This window comes from Nipponia nippon, unplaced genomic scaffold, assembly GCF_047370975.1.
Source record: "Nipponia nippon isolate SJK-2023a ecotype South Korea unplaced genomic scaffold, ASM4737097v1 scaffold_16, whole genome shotgun sequence".
Classification (NCBI taxonomy): Eukaryota; Metazoa; Chordata; class Aves; order Pelecaniformes; family Threskiornithidae; genus Nipponia; species Nipponia nippon.
Window position 1 is genome coordinate 1,636,698 of NW_028262332.1, and position 13,618 is coordinate 1,650,315.

Genomic DNA, 13,618 nt, shown 5'->3' on the forward strand with positions numbered 1-13,618 from the left:
AACACCCCAGACTCAATCCACGAGACATGTTTTGGGAGTAAAGAGCCAGAAGTGCCAGTTGTGTTCCTACTAAAAGGCAAACTGTGCACGCAGCCAGGGCCGGTGAATGCACTGGTGTAACGTGAGTGGCTACCCGGCTGCCGGTGGGGAGGATGGAGGTGAGCGTAAGCCTGTCCCCCAGCACCAGCCCAGCCCCACATTTGCTCCCAAGCAGTCCGCTGGCTCAGGCCAGGGTGACAGACAACACGGACGGTGGGTTTGAGCCAGTCTGAGCTGACATGACAGTGTCATTGCTGCTGGCAGGGGAGGACGGATGATTCCCCACAGCCTCAAAGATAAAGGTATTCATCAGTAATGTACTTAAATATACAGGATCAGATGAGGTTTTCTGGGGTTCTGGCCATATGGAGGACAAGACAGAAGACACACAGGTAGTTAGAGCTACTACCACCAAATTCAGGGCTAAATTTTAAGAAAGTCATTTATGGAACTGGGGAGTGAGAACATCCTCTGTCAAGCCATTACTGCTCTGGATCCTTGTCCATGATTTTAGTGCTGGCCACCAGCTAAACTAAAATACCTTTGTTTGCACACTATAATTAACAGCACAAAGAACCCACGGGAAGAAACCACACTGATCTTCAATTACGCGAAGTTGGTTGCTGAAGCCCAGAAGCTGGGATACCTTCTCCTGACAAGCAAGCACCCGAGGACCAGATTTGAAAGCTGAAAAGGGCAAAACCTCCAACAGAGAATCTCTTGGGCAGGACACAATTCCCTTTGAGAAAGTACCCAGCACTGTGCTGAGTACAGCCAGCTTCAGAGGAGAGCGCCAAGGATGACAGGGGATCCATGCATTCATGGTATATACTGCTGGGAAACATATCCACCATGCACGACAGCCTGGACCCAGCTTACAGCAAGAAGCTCTGACACAACCTGCTATGCCGGGCACCGATAGCGTCAGATCCGTAACACCTCGCTTCCAGCTGCGCTTACCTGCACAAAGACGGGGAACACCAGCACTTTAGGAGCCAGCGTCACGTATGTGCCGTAGCTGGAGTGTGGGATGTGTGGCCTCACTATGGTACAGTTCTGGTAGTTCCCGTAGCTCTTCATCGTCTGCACAGTCTTCATCAGCCTGGATTTTCTCCCAGACCCCACGTGCGATTTCCCTTTACATGCATTTCCTGGACCGACAGAGGAAGCAGAAAGAAACACAGAATCAGAAGAGAGCTCCCGCAGAGCTGCTGCACGCTGCTGGCTCGGCTCCTGCTCTTGCAGGCTGGAGGAGGGCACATAAAGCCTAAGGGGAATAGCTGGAGCCGAGAGCTGCGGGGACATTTGTCACTCTGCTATCAAGGTTTCCCAGGGATTCATGAAATAACAGCACTGACTTCATTTTTCCTAATGCAAAATGAGAGGGTCCTTGACATTTCTGCTCAATCAGGAGCTACTCACTTGCTGGACCAAGGACTGAACTGGATCACACCAGCAGCACAAACACATCTAGGTACGTACAAACAAAAACCCAAGGAGGTCACAGCAGGCTCAGCTGCAGGCCAGCACATCTGCCTCTGGGTGTACACTGCCTTCCACACAACTTATGAATATGGTACTTTGGAGGAAGAGATGTGGTACTATTATACACACCTCCCTATGCAGTATGAAAGTATGAAATAAGAAATACAGAACCCCAAACATGGCTTTAAATGGTCATTCTTGAATCACAGGAGCACCAAGGAGGTTCCCACCATCAGGGAATACCTGCCTGCACCACTGAACCCTTCCCTTTCTAGGGAAGGGAAAATCATCTGTGACTAACCCAGGCTGGGAGAAGAAAAGAAAAAAAAAAAAAAACCACAAAAACCCACACAACTGGAAATTTAAACCCTGGGACATCTTTATCCACACAAGTCCTGCCTGGGCACGGGAGTCAGCAAAGTGCAGGAATTTCACATCACGGTGTGCTGGGCAGCAGGTTAATGACAGTTTTTAGAAGATACTAAGACTGGAGGCGTCAGAGAAAGGGACTGATATGATAAACACATTCATGCACATGGGACCAATCCATACCTTTCCAAATCACTCCCAGGGATGCGATGGTTACTCAGACATGGGGGTGTATTTGTAAAGGATGACCTCATTTTGCATGAGGCTGGCACATCATCCACTGTTTTTCAGCATTACATTTCGGTGCTGGAAGAAGTCCAAGCAGCCTGACTGTTTTTTCGCTCTGTCCCTCTTCATTGCAGAAAGCCACTATCCTCATTCAAAGGAGGGATTACACAGCAGCTTTCCTTTGCAGCCTCCCACCTCAGTTGGTCGAGCAGAGCTATGACTTTTCCCAGCAAGCCAACACCAGCTACTGCAGCCACTCCACACCTGGCAGTCTGCTTCGCTGGAGGCCAGGGAACATTAGGTGGTATGTCAAACCAGTCCCAGAATCTCTAATATAATTCATAATCCCGTGATTAAAAGCATTATTGATAATTATCAACAGTTATCATCGTTCCCTGCTAGCTGCTGCGTGGGTGAGTCCTTCCTTCCCCTATTGCTGGGTAATTGCTGCTATATCCAATTTCTAAGCCCTTTCCTCCCAGCCCAGAGAAATGCCTTTGAATATATCCAGCAAGTTCCCACCAGCATTTTATCTCACGAGCGCAGGCACAGGATGTGGAGTGCTCTGAGGATGCTCTGCCCAGACAGAAACTACCATTTTCTCAGCACTAGCGCAATGAGGTGAGAGCATCACAGGCTGCTGGGAGCCGGTGCCTGTACACACAACTGGCTGTGAGCAACTAGATGGTTTGGTGGGTGATCTGTTGGAGGCAGCGGTGCTAAGGATGGCTTTATGCATCCTCCTCCCCAGACCCATCACATGGAGCTGGGGATGAGACCATCACACAGGACCAGAATCAGAAAGGAGCTGCGGAGCTGCTGCCCACTGGGCTGCTCTGCTCTCAGGCATGCTGGGACAGCACAGCTGCCAAGCAGGGAGCAGTTGTGAGATATTTCCCATTAATGACATTAATCCGTTAGGCCCAAGTGCCTTGGCATTCTCTGGTGACCCCAGCATAGAGTTTTGGCCATCCCTGGTGTCCCCAGGCCCACAGTGCACATCTCTCCTGCCATACGCAAACTCCCATCACAGCAGGACCCACCACGCTGGGGACAGAAGCTGGGACGGGTTCATGTTCCCCAAGAGCCCTTAACCCCAGACCATGTCCTGCTGGGCACCAGCAATCTGTGCTCTGTCCTAAAACTTGCAGGAAACAACTCCAACAGGAGCTGAATATGCCTCTAACCAAAAATTCATGCCTTCTTCCAAAGAAGCCCCACTGAAAAATTTAAGTATTCTCTCCCTCCCCCCTGAAGCTGATGAACCAAACCAGCTCGGGTCCAGCAGGCAGACCTCTCCATGCGGATTTTAACATATCCAGGTGAGAAACTGGAGCATTGGCCCAGGATCCTCCCCCACAGCGATATCTCAGGAACACATATGAGCAAACCCTCCTGAAGCCTCCTGCTAGAGGGGTGTCCCAGCAGAGACCCCTGAGCACCCCTCCCTCCAGCCACCCAGCCCTGGGCCTTTCTGCTCCCACCACCACCACTTTCTGCACAGTGGCTTCTGCCCTTGCACTGTAACGGATACCCATCACCTTCCCAAGCAGAAATGAGCCAAAACGCTTCTGAACACGGCTCAGAGCAGATAAGGTCTCGCCCAAAGCAAATATATGAACCTACCCAACATTACATATTCCATTAAGCATCAGGAAATAGCACATTTACGTTCAGATAAACGACAGCAGAGCCAGCCCGGGCTCCTTTGGCAATCCAGACCTGCTGTTTACAGCTTGCTTTAACAGCCTGCCTTTGCCGGGGGGTGGCCCTCGTGACCTAAAAGGCTGTTTCCACCTGCAAGTGCAATAATCCTGACATTTTCCTTTTTCCCTATTTCATGGTTGCACTGCCAGATAAAATCAAAACACGAGAGACAGCTCAACACAGGACAGATACAATCTGTCTGGGCTGTTCAGGATCTGCTTTTCCTCTTATCCCTAAATCACCTCATTCTATCAGAAGAATTCATCACCTGCACAAGTCCTGTTTTCTGCACACTGGCACAGAAATGCATCCAGCCTGCCCAAAGTGTCAGCTCCTGTCACTGTGCGACTGGTGGCCAGCTCTGCACCGTCGCGCTTCATCACTGCTCAGGTTAACTACTGCATTCTTCCCTCTGAAGACTTAATATTAAATAAACTGAAAACAATCACTAAGAATTGTTATGGGAAGAAGCTCAAGTCTTTCAAATTCCACCCTGATGTAAGAACAAGTCCCCATGGTCCAGCTCATCTTTTCACAGGATCTGCAAAGGGCAGGCAAGAGTTGCAATCATCCACGGTACAAAACATCCCCTGCAGTTGAGCTGCGGAAAATTCTTCTGGCCGCAGAGCTCCAGGGCTGGGAGCATCCAAGGCACAGGGGCCTCGGACCCACGCTGCTCCCTCCTGCTCCCCGGCATCGCCACCATGGCTTTGCCAGCCCCACACTTTGCCTTCTACAGACACTGCCCCATCTTTACAGGCAGCACAAAATTTTCTAGCTGGAAATTGTGCTGATAGCTATGCCTGCACCAGGGAGGGACTGCTGAGTTAAAGACACTCCTGCAAGGTCATGCCTAGGAGGTCAGCTCTGCTGCAGACAGATGAGCTCTGCTCACCCTAAGGGCATCCTAACAGACCAGGGTGCAAGCACAGCCTCCCGAAGCTCCTGAATCAATGAACTGGCAAGAGGTGGTTCTGCATGAAGCTGGGTGTGCTGAAAATTGCCATTGCAAGTTCAACAGCACCCAGTGAACACCCTAGGGAGTATCTCCAGGCCTCACTGTTCTCGGGTTGTTTCTGTCCCCAGTTTCCCACTTGAAATAACAGTGACCTGTTGATATCTAGTCCAGGGAGGCCTTGTGTTAGCCTCTGCTCCCCCTCTCGCAGCCCAGGATTCATGCAGTGCCCTGCCGCACATCTCGCCCCACGCTTCCTGCAAGCCCATCCATACCCGGTTCTCCAGGAAGACCAAGCAGACCTGCTGCAGAAAATGAGTTTATGCTTCAAGGGGTTTTTGAGGAGAGCTGCTACAGAGACTACCAGAGACCTTGTAGCAGCCCAGGAAAAGAGTATTCCCCAAACCTGGCACTGCAACCTGCACTAATATCTGTACAAATCTGAGTCATGGCCATCCTCACTCCCTTAGTAATAAAATGAAACTCAAAGCAGGGGCTGCAGTATTAGCACCCCCAGCAAGGCATCATGAACGAGAAGCTAAACACATCACAGAGAGGCCCGAGACGCATCTGAGGAACCACCACAACAATGCTTAGCACTTTCACACTTTGTGCTTTCATCATGCCCCTGATGGAAAGTCCCCGCCACCAGCCTCCCTCCTTCAGCCGCTCTGTGAGCTCCCACAGACACCTTCTCACCATGAGGCTCATCCAGCGACATTCGCAGTTGTGCTCTCCTCTGGGCTTGGGGGTAGGGTTCTTGCTTTTATGACACAGAGAGTAGGAAGGTTATACTACCCAAAAGCCCCAGGCTTCTGCCACGGTCCTCAAAACATGAGGGACTCCCTTGCAGCATTGCAGGGCTTAGGGCAAGGATTCGCTAGTGCTAGAAAGACCATGTTTAGCTCTGCTAGGTGCTCTGAGCAGCGTTTTCAGCACATCAGCAACTTACCCACAGTAGCGTTGTTCTCTTGATAGACAGGCCTCAGCAGCTGTAAGACACAACCCAGAAAGGACACGGTCACCTGAAGCAGGCTGGAGATAGACTTTACAACAACCAACTGCAAATTTTAGCATGCCAAACCCAGGAAAGCCAAAGCACTCCAAAGAGGCGAAAATCATTTTTGTCCTATTGCCAGCAGAAAATGAGAGCAATGACTTGCACTGTGGTCTGCGCAGTGGAAACACTTCCCGTACCCTTGAGTGAGTCCTGGGAGGAGGCAGTAGGTCATTCACTCCGGCTCTACAGTCCTAGCGGTAAAAGTTTTAGAAAAATAGTGAAAGCTCCACCAAGGGACACAGGTCTGGCTTGTAGAAGTGGACCGTGCTCTAGCAAACATTTAGAAGTGATGCTCGATAAGGCTGAAGCACAGGCCAAGAGAGGACCCAGCAAGCACAGCCAACAGCCACCTGCAGGAACTTGAGCGTGGGAAGCAGCCCTACCTGGCTCCCTGGGTTCAAAGGCGCTAAGATGATGTAGTTCTGGTCTGCAGTGGAGGGGACCCGGGACAGGGGTGGCATGGTGTTCTGGCTCCGCTTGCCGATCTCCGTGTACCTCTCCCAGCTGTTCAGCACCAGCCTATCACTCCCATCATACAGTATGTGGCAGCTCCGGCGCTGCTCAGGCCGCGGAGGCACCGTGCTGTTCTTTTCCCGCTTGTTGGGTGGTGACTGGAGGTCGTAGGCAGACTTGCAGGATGATCTGCGGATCATGCCTTCATGTCCTGACTTGACCTGCGGGACGAGCCTCCAGACCAGTAGTATGATCTCAGTGGGACAGTTCCTGAAAGAGATGGCATGGGGCAAGTGAGAGATGGAGCAGTAGGGAGTGAGGCACCCCGCATCATTCAGCCAGCCACGAGCCCTGCAGTCCTTCCTCCCTCTTACACCTCTACCCCTGTCCTGCCCTTCCCAGCCCCTACATCCTTTCTTCTTCTACCCCAAAGAATCCTTTCCCAGCCTCCTGCGTCCCTCAAAGCTTTCCCCTTCCCATAGCCACTCAAAACTCCTGCTGCCCTGCCCTGGGCTCCCTCAAACCATCTCTCCCAGAGCCCTGCAGTGATGCTTTGGGTGAATACTCACCGGATTTCATGTGCCAGCTCTACACATTTCCAGTGCTCCACAGGCTGCTCGTTCAGCTGCAGCACCGTGTCGAGCTGCTGCAGACCTGCCTTTTCTGCTGGGCCACCTACAGAGAGAAGAGGCAAATGCCAGTCATCTTCTGGACAGAGAGCTGAGATTATGAGGGGGAGGAGAAGCCCTGGGGCTAGGAGACACCCAAATACCTTCACAGCTTGCACCACTCACTCCTCCAAACCTCTAACACCCACACCTCTAATACCCACACCTGAAAATGAAGTGGGGCAAGCTAGCCTGGAACTTCCCCTTCCAACATGCACGCACCCAGCGCCTGGGACAAAGTCGTAACTGCTCTCGCAGAGCTATTGCGTGAACTTGCCGTGTTTCCTGGTGGGGAGCACCAGGGCGCAACAGAGACACCAAGTCCGTCCCGCAGGACCACACCAAGAGGATCTACTCAGGTAACCGAAGGCTCCCACGATCCTGCTGCCCTCTGTGCCCCGTCTGACACCCCCACGGATGCTTTCTATAAGTCTCCCAACCAGCTGGACAGTTCTCAGGTTGGAGAGGGAAGGGAACAAAATCTCTGCAAATTACTGCAACACACTGCCAAAACAGTGACACAGCGCTAGCCCAGTGGCCTCTGACCTCATTAGAGGCAACAGAGAATTCATTAAGTGGAATTTCTTGGAGGTAACCAGAGTCCTGCAAGTCATGGGAGCTTCTGAATCCCAGCATGCTCTGGGAAGCAAAAAAGGAGCAGAGTCATTCATTCAAATTAAGAGGGGTAAAAATGATCTGATCTCTTACCGGAGTCCACTGCCTGCACACGGACCGGGGAGTCGCAGCAGATTGTGAAGCCAAACCCATCGCTTCCTCGAGGGATGGTAATCTGAAGAGAGACACCGCAGTCACCCTGTTAAGTGGGAAAGCAGCTGCTGCGTGTGATCAGCGAGCATCCCCCCTTTCACCCACACGCTGTCCCACAGCCTTTGGGAATGCAGGCACACGGCATTTCTAGAAGTGGTTGCAGAGCCCAAAGGAACCGTCACAGTGAACGCTGTCACTCTGAACCCCACGGACAACGGGTCTCTCCCCTGCTGCAGCCAAAAGCGGGCGGAAAGGGTGCTAAGCAGCAATGCAAAAATCGAGCTGAGGATCAACAGAGAGGAATGCCACAACATGAGCGTTTATGGAGCATACACAAGTCTCCATTCACAACTCTTGCAAGTGTAAGGAAAGGTCTGATAAGCCGTTAGAAAGGAAAACCTGGCAGTCTGGCTCCGCCACTGATTTCTAACACAGCTTCTCTAAGCAAGTCACTTAAACATTTCTTCCCCAATTGGGTAACGCAGAACCAGCAGTGCTCCTCTGCTCCAGAGGAAGCTGCGAGGATCGGCGCGCTCCTGTCTGCAAGGCATCGGTGCTGGAGCGGGCTCTGTATGCATCGCCCCATTAGCTGGGGTGAGTATGTTTTCTCTTGCTGAGTTTGGAGAGGATGGATGCTGTGTTGATTTAGGCTCATTCCTCCTCCTGATTCAAGCAGCGTTGAGCTTATTAATAAGATGATATTTATTTTTTGATGCTGGCTTCCAGCAGCAGCTCAGCATGACAGTTCCTGTAAATACCTGATTATCCCCCGAGACATTTGTCAAGATCCTTGTTTTACTGACAGAGAAGAGAAAAGAAAAAAAAAATCCAACATCTGACCTGTATTATTTTGAGAACAAACAGTCAGAAAGAAGAGGAGGAATTCAACAGAAGCTGCCAAGGAGGGAGACTGGTTCCTCGCTCCTTTACCACAGGAGGGCAAACACAGCGAGCTTTCATTTCTCTGCACCTTGTCCCTGCTTGATTGCTCAGCATAAAATCAGGCTTCAAAAGAGAAACTGTCTTTCCCTGGCAGGATCAAAAAGCGGGTCCAGTCCCACTGCGCTGCGTATTTTTCTCTCTGGAGTTTGCCGGATCCTCAAACAGGGGAGGAGGCTGCTCATGGCTCTGCACCTTGGAGCCAATCTCACATCGCAAATACAAAACACAGGATCTGAGTCCCGCAGAAGTGCTACCACTGGTGCCTCAGAAGCCAGCCCAGCCTCTCTCCCACCGTGGAGACCCCGCAATCCCTTTCCAGCCCAAAGCCTCCCCCATGCCGAGAGGTCTCTCGCTCCTCCCTGAGCTGGCTGGCTCTTGTCCACCACCAACGGAGACACCTTCCCTCTGCCACTAAATAGCATCTTCTCACTGCTGGTGGTTCACTCTCCTCAGCTCCCACCACCATGGCCATTACAGGGACTTGAACGTCCGTTTATTGCCACTGTACACAGAACTAAGAAATACAAGCATCTGGCGTAAGCTGGAAGGTGGGTGGCAAGGTGGTGAGAGACTCCTGCACCACGGATGCTCACTGTACCCATAACTTTGTCAAAAAATGCAGAAGAAATTGTCAAAATAGAGAATTGAGGAGGTCTAAGACACAAATCACAGTCAGTTGTCATCAATGCAAAGCAGAGCAGTATTCCTGCATGAGACAGTCACTATAGCCCTGACAAGAAGTGGGCATTTTAGTGAAGCTGGTTCTTTGCACAATTCCCAATATACACTGCCCCCACCGCAGCTTTAGCATGATGTGAAAGATGAGCACAGGAGTGCAGAGAAAAGCCGACCGTGAACTGGGAGCCCCAGTCCAGACCATGGGGGCAAAAACTGTGTTTGAAAGCGCAGGAGACTGGGACTGTGCAAGCAAAACCAGCAGCCAGCGTCACACACGGAGCAGGTCCAGGAGAACTTGCACTGGCTTTTACAGAGCACAGCAATCTGCTTCTCATAAAGCAAGTCGCCGTTGGTTGTAAACAGCTTCAAGCAACACTTGATTCCCAAATACATTCACATTAAAACAATTTAAAAAAGAGATAGTAGCAGCCTGGCAGAGACTTTGCTGCTTGCTGTCCCTGCCTCTCCTCTAACGAGTGGTAAATTGAGACACCACCTCACAGCTCAGCGCTTTCGTCGTTGGTATGCTACACTCAAGTTACACAGTAAATGCTTCCCCTCTACCCCCATTTACACACTGCAGCAACGGGCAGAGATCAGCCAGAGACACCTATTTGAAGATGCTTCCTTATATTCCCAATACTAACATTTACAAGTTATAACGACAGCAAATCAACACCCTAGAAACAGCCCACACGCAGCCCAGAAACAGCAAGAAAGCCCACAGACACTCATAAACTTAACCGAGACTTGCAGCAATGCACGCACACACGCTGGCATGCAGATTTTCTTCCTATGGGAGGTACGGACCTGTCTGTATCTCCGCTCCGAGCACACCTTGCAGAGTCCATTGAAGCGGTTCATGGCTAGAAACCTTAAACTCGCCGTTAGCCCATGAAAATCCAGTCCCCCGAAGCAGCCGTAATCCCGATCTCCTTGTATCACACGAGTGTGGAACAAACCACAGTCAAACTGGCATGACCGCCCATGGGAACCCAGCTCCAGAGAAGAATGGCAGGAAGCCACCTTTCACCTCCCCAGCCCCTGTCTGTGCTGTATGCCGCTTTACGATAAGCCAGAGGGCTTCCTGAAAACCCTAACTGACAAGGAAGAGAGAGAGTTTTATATTAAAATTCCTGTCAACTATTTAGTATTCCCTAGTCCCTGCTCTGTTGATGTGGCTTTTGTTCCCGCGGCATTCTTCAGCCGCACGGAGCACTTTGTTATTGCAATGTTCTCACAAACACTTTGAGGATGTTTAAGCGGCGTTTCACAGGCACCGGCTGTGCGAGCTTCACTTCATTAAAAAGACAGCTTGCACTCGTTACACTCGTAAAGACAGATTTTTTTTGAACAAAAAGAAGAAAAAGAAAAAGCAGAGTTTGTTTTTGAAAGCACAGACCCAGAGGATACGCACGTCCCGATGCTTTGTGCTCAGAGTCACAGAGGGGGGAGCAGAGAGGTCAACTGAATTGCACCCATGGTGTAATTTTGGAATTAAAGACAAAGAGAAACTCTTAACCCAGCCAGCAGCAGGTTGCAAAGCAGGACTCGGCAAGTCTGCACCGTGCAGCCCTGACTGCCAGCACTGTGGCACAAAACCCCTTGGAGATGGGGTTGCAGTGGAGAAGAAAGCACCTTCCACACTCCTACATGGGGATGGAAAAGAGAGGAAAGGCTCAAGGGGACGCAGACCCTGGGCTCCCTTGCATGGCAGCTGGGGTGGCAGGGCCAGGGGAGGCTGGGGAGGGAGTGCGAGGAGCCCCAGCGTTCCCAGGGGACCCAGCAGCGCGGCAGAGCCGTCGGAGGCGCTGCCCGGGGCCGCTGCAGGCGCATTGTCCCAGCCTACCGCACCGCCAGGCTGGAGCTGGAAGGAGGATCGCTCTTCCTTCCCAGCCACCATCTTTCAAGTCAGTGGCGACTGCCGGAGAGGAAGGGAGGAGAGGGGCGCTGGCTTTGTTTGTCTTGCTCAATCCTACGCTTTAAAACAAATAACTGAAAATGCAGCTGAGGGAAGCAGCAAAGCGGAATTCAGCACAGATAAATCACGAGGCCGGCTGAGCCCAATTTCCGATGCAGGCCATGTGTTTGTGTTCCCATTTCCCATCCTTGCCTCTCCTATAAATCACTGAGGCTCCACTATGGGCCTTTCCCTTCCCAGAGCAAACGGCCCTGAAAGGAGGAGGGGAGCAGACGCACCCGTCCACGGAGACACGGAGACGGCCAGGGACTGATGCTGTGTGGCAGGCAGCCGGCCAGCCCTGTCCCCATCACTCCCAGTCCCCATGGCTCCCAGTCAATAGCTGGTGCTTTGTCTCTGTGGCAAAATACTGGAAAAAGAGGAGGTATGGCAATGGGGAGCAAGTGTGTGGTTACTACCCACATCACCTACCAATTGGTGCTCAGTCGGGATAACTAATTGCCTATAAAAGCCACAGTGTCGACAGGGAGACTGACACAGCTCCCACCTCAGCATCACTCTCACGAATACTCCGTCCCTTGGCTCATCTGAAACCCCTGCATGCAGGCTCCACTGCCAGCCAGCTCCTGACCCCACATCTTCGCACCCCTGGTGGGTCACAGCCCTGTCGTACCTACCTTCAGCTGCTTCATGGCGGCAGCATCCTCGCTTTCCTGCGCTGCACCCTGACTTCCCAGCATCAGCTCTAAAAAAAAAAAAAAAAAAAAAAGGGAAAGACCATATCAGCCGGACAGCACACATCTCCTGACAATCCCGCTCCCCCCACACTGTATCTACACACTATATACAAGATCTTTACATGCTATTGGCACATCTCCTCCAGGCTGGGGCAGCCATGCATGGCAGCAGCTGTGGGGTGGTTGCACATCTGGGACAGGCACTGCTGTCTCACCCTGCTCTGTGCCAGCCCATCCTTCTCCACACACCCTGGCAGCACCCCAAGGAGACCAAGGCAGGAGAGGTTCCCCACCATCCTGCACAGACCCCAGGAGCCAAACAGAGTCTGGCCATGGGATCAGCCCCAAGTCTGAGAGGCAGGAATCAGCAAAAGGGAGAGATGTGGCTGCAAAGCTGGGGTCCCCACAGAGAGCCCCAGGTGAGCAGGAGTGAGGGTTGAAAGGGAGAGCTCGGTGCCTGTGCAGAGCCTGCTGAACCGGCCAGGATCTGCCCCCCACCGGTCTTTTGGGATCCCGGTGCCCACGGAGCATCACAGGGCTGAGAAGCGCTCACAGGGGCATAGGTGCCATGGGGCTGGGGGCTGCTCCATGCCAGCACAGGGACGACATGAGGTGGACTCCTCTTCCAAACCTTGCCAGCACTCCCTGGGACACCCCAGTGGGCAGACACACCTCTGCTCTGCTTCAGCCGCCGCATGGCCACCTTCAGGTGCTTGGTCCTGCCCAGGTCCTCCCCGAGGAGATAGTACCAGCCGCTGATCTCCTGGGTGGCAGGAAAGAAGCTGTCAACGCAGGGGCAGATACTCACCCCCATTAAACTCAGTCAGGTTGCCCATGGCCCCAGAGGGTCCCGTTGCAGGAGCTGCCCCAGGCCAGTACACAGAGGCTGCCCAGACATGCTCACACACAGAGGCGCGGCCTGGAGTCCTTCTCTTAGGATACAACAGCTAAAAGTCCATCCCCCCTGCAAGCAGGGACCAAGCATCACTGACGTAACAAGATTCTGGGCTTTTACAGGGAGACAAGGTGCAGAAAAGTGGCCAGTCTCCAGTAAAGCTGTCCATATCACATTTGCAGCAGCTGGCAGTCCCGCAGGAAGCACACGGCTCCAGCCTTTTCACCAGAGGAGGATGCCCAAACCAGCCTTCAGCAGTGCTGGGTGCTCCCCTTGCCCCTGTCCCATACCCCAGGGCAACAAAGGGGACAGAGCTGACCTTGGCGATCTCTCACCTCTCTTCCCGGGCGCTGCCGCTGTCTCCCATTGCTCCCCAGGCAGCCGGCAGAAGCCGGAGGGACCAACCATCCTGGACCAAGCCCAGGAGTCGGCTGGGGTTGCAGGAACCGTGTTCCCAGAGGCCAGAGGAAGGGGCCCATTTTAAAATTAATGTTTTAAATCCACAATGAGGAAACTGAGGAAAGGGAGGGATATCCAGCAGCATCACGCAGCACCCAGGAGACAGGGCCCACTCATCTCAGCCCCAGCTGAGGTCCCAGGAGGACCATTCGCCCCCAGCATCCTCCTCCCACCCCTGCCAGAGTAGGGTGCCACGCATGGGTCATGGGACACATGAACGCTCCACCCTCTCTGCACACAGTGACACCTTGTGA

At 52.5% G+C, this 13,618-nt stretch overlaps 1 protein-coding gene across 8 annotated transcripts in view; it reads right to left on the minus strand.

Annotated features, from left to right (window-relative positions):
• Window positions 1-13,618, minus strand: part of RGS3 (regulator of G protein signaling 3) — an 88,497-nt gene that overhangs the window by 55,623 nt on the left and 19,256 nt on the right. For 6 of the 8 annotated variants that reach the window (XM_087752882.1, XM_087752880.1, XM_087752883.1 and 3 more), the window contains 7 exons: window positions 12,683-12,773; window positions 11,951-12,018; window positions 7,673-7,778; window positions 6,866-6,971; window positions 6,227-6,566; window positions 5,736-5,775; window positions 1,000-1,190 (listed from right to left, as the gene is read on the minus strand). In XM_087752882.1, the coding sequence (XP_087609008.1) occupies window positions 1,000-1,190; window positions 5,736-5,775; window positions 6,227-6,566; window positions 6,866-6,971; window positions 7,673-7,778; window positions 11,951-12,018; window positions 12,683-12,773 (942 nt within the window). Of the gene's footprint in view, window positions 1-999; window positions 1,191-5,735; window positions 5,776-6,226; window positions 6,567-6,865; window positions 6,972-7,672; window positions 7,779-10,162; window positions 10,342-11,950; window positions 12,019-12,682; window positions 12,774-13,618 lie in introns of those variants that run through there. The other 2 variants (XM_087752881.1, XM_009476055.2) reach the window with 2 other exon arrangements.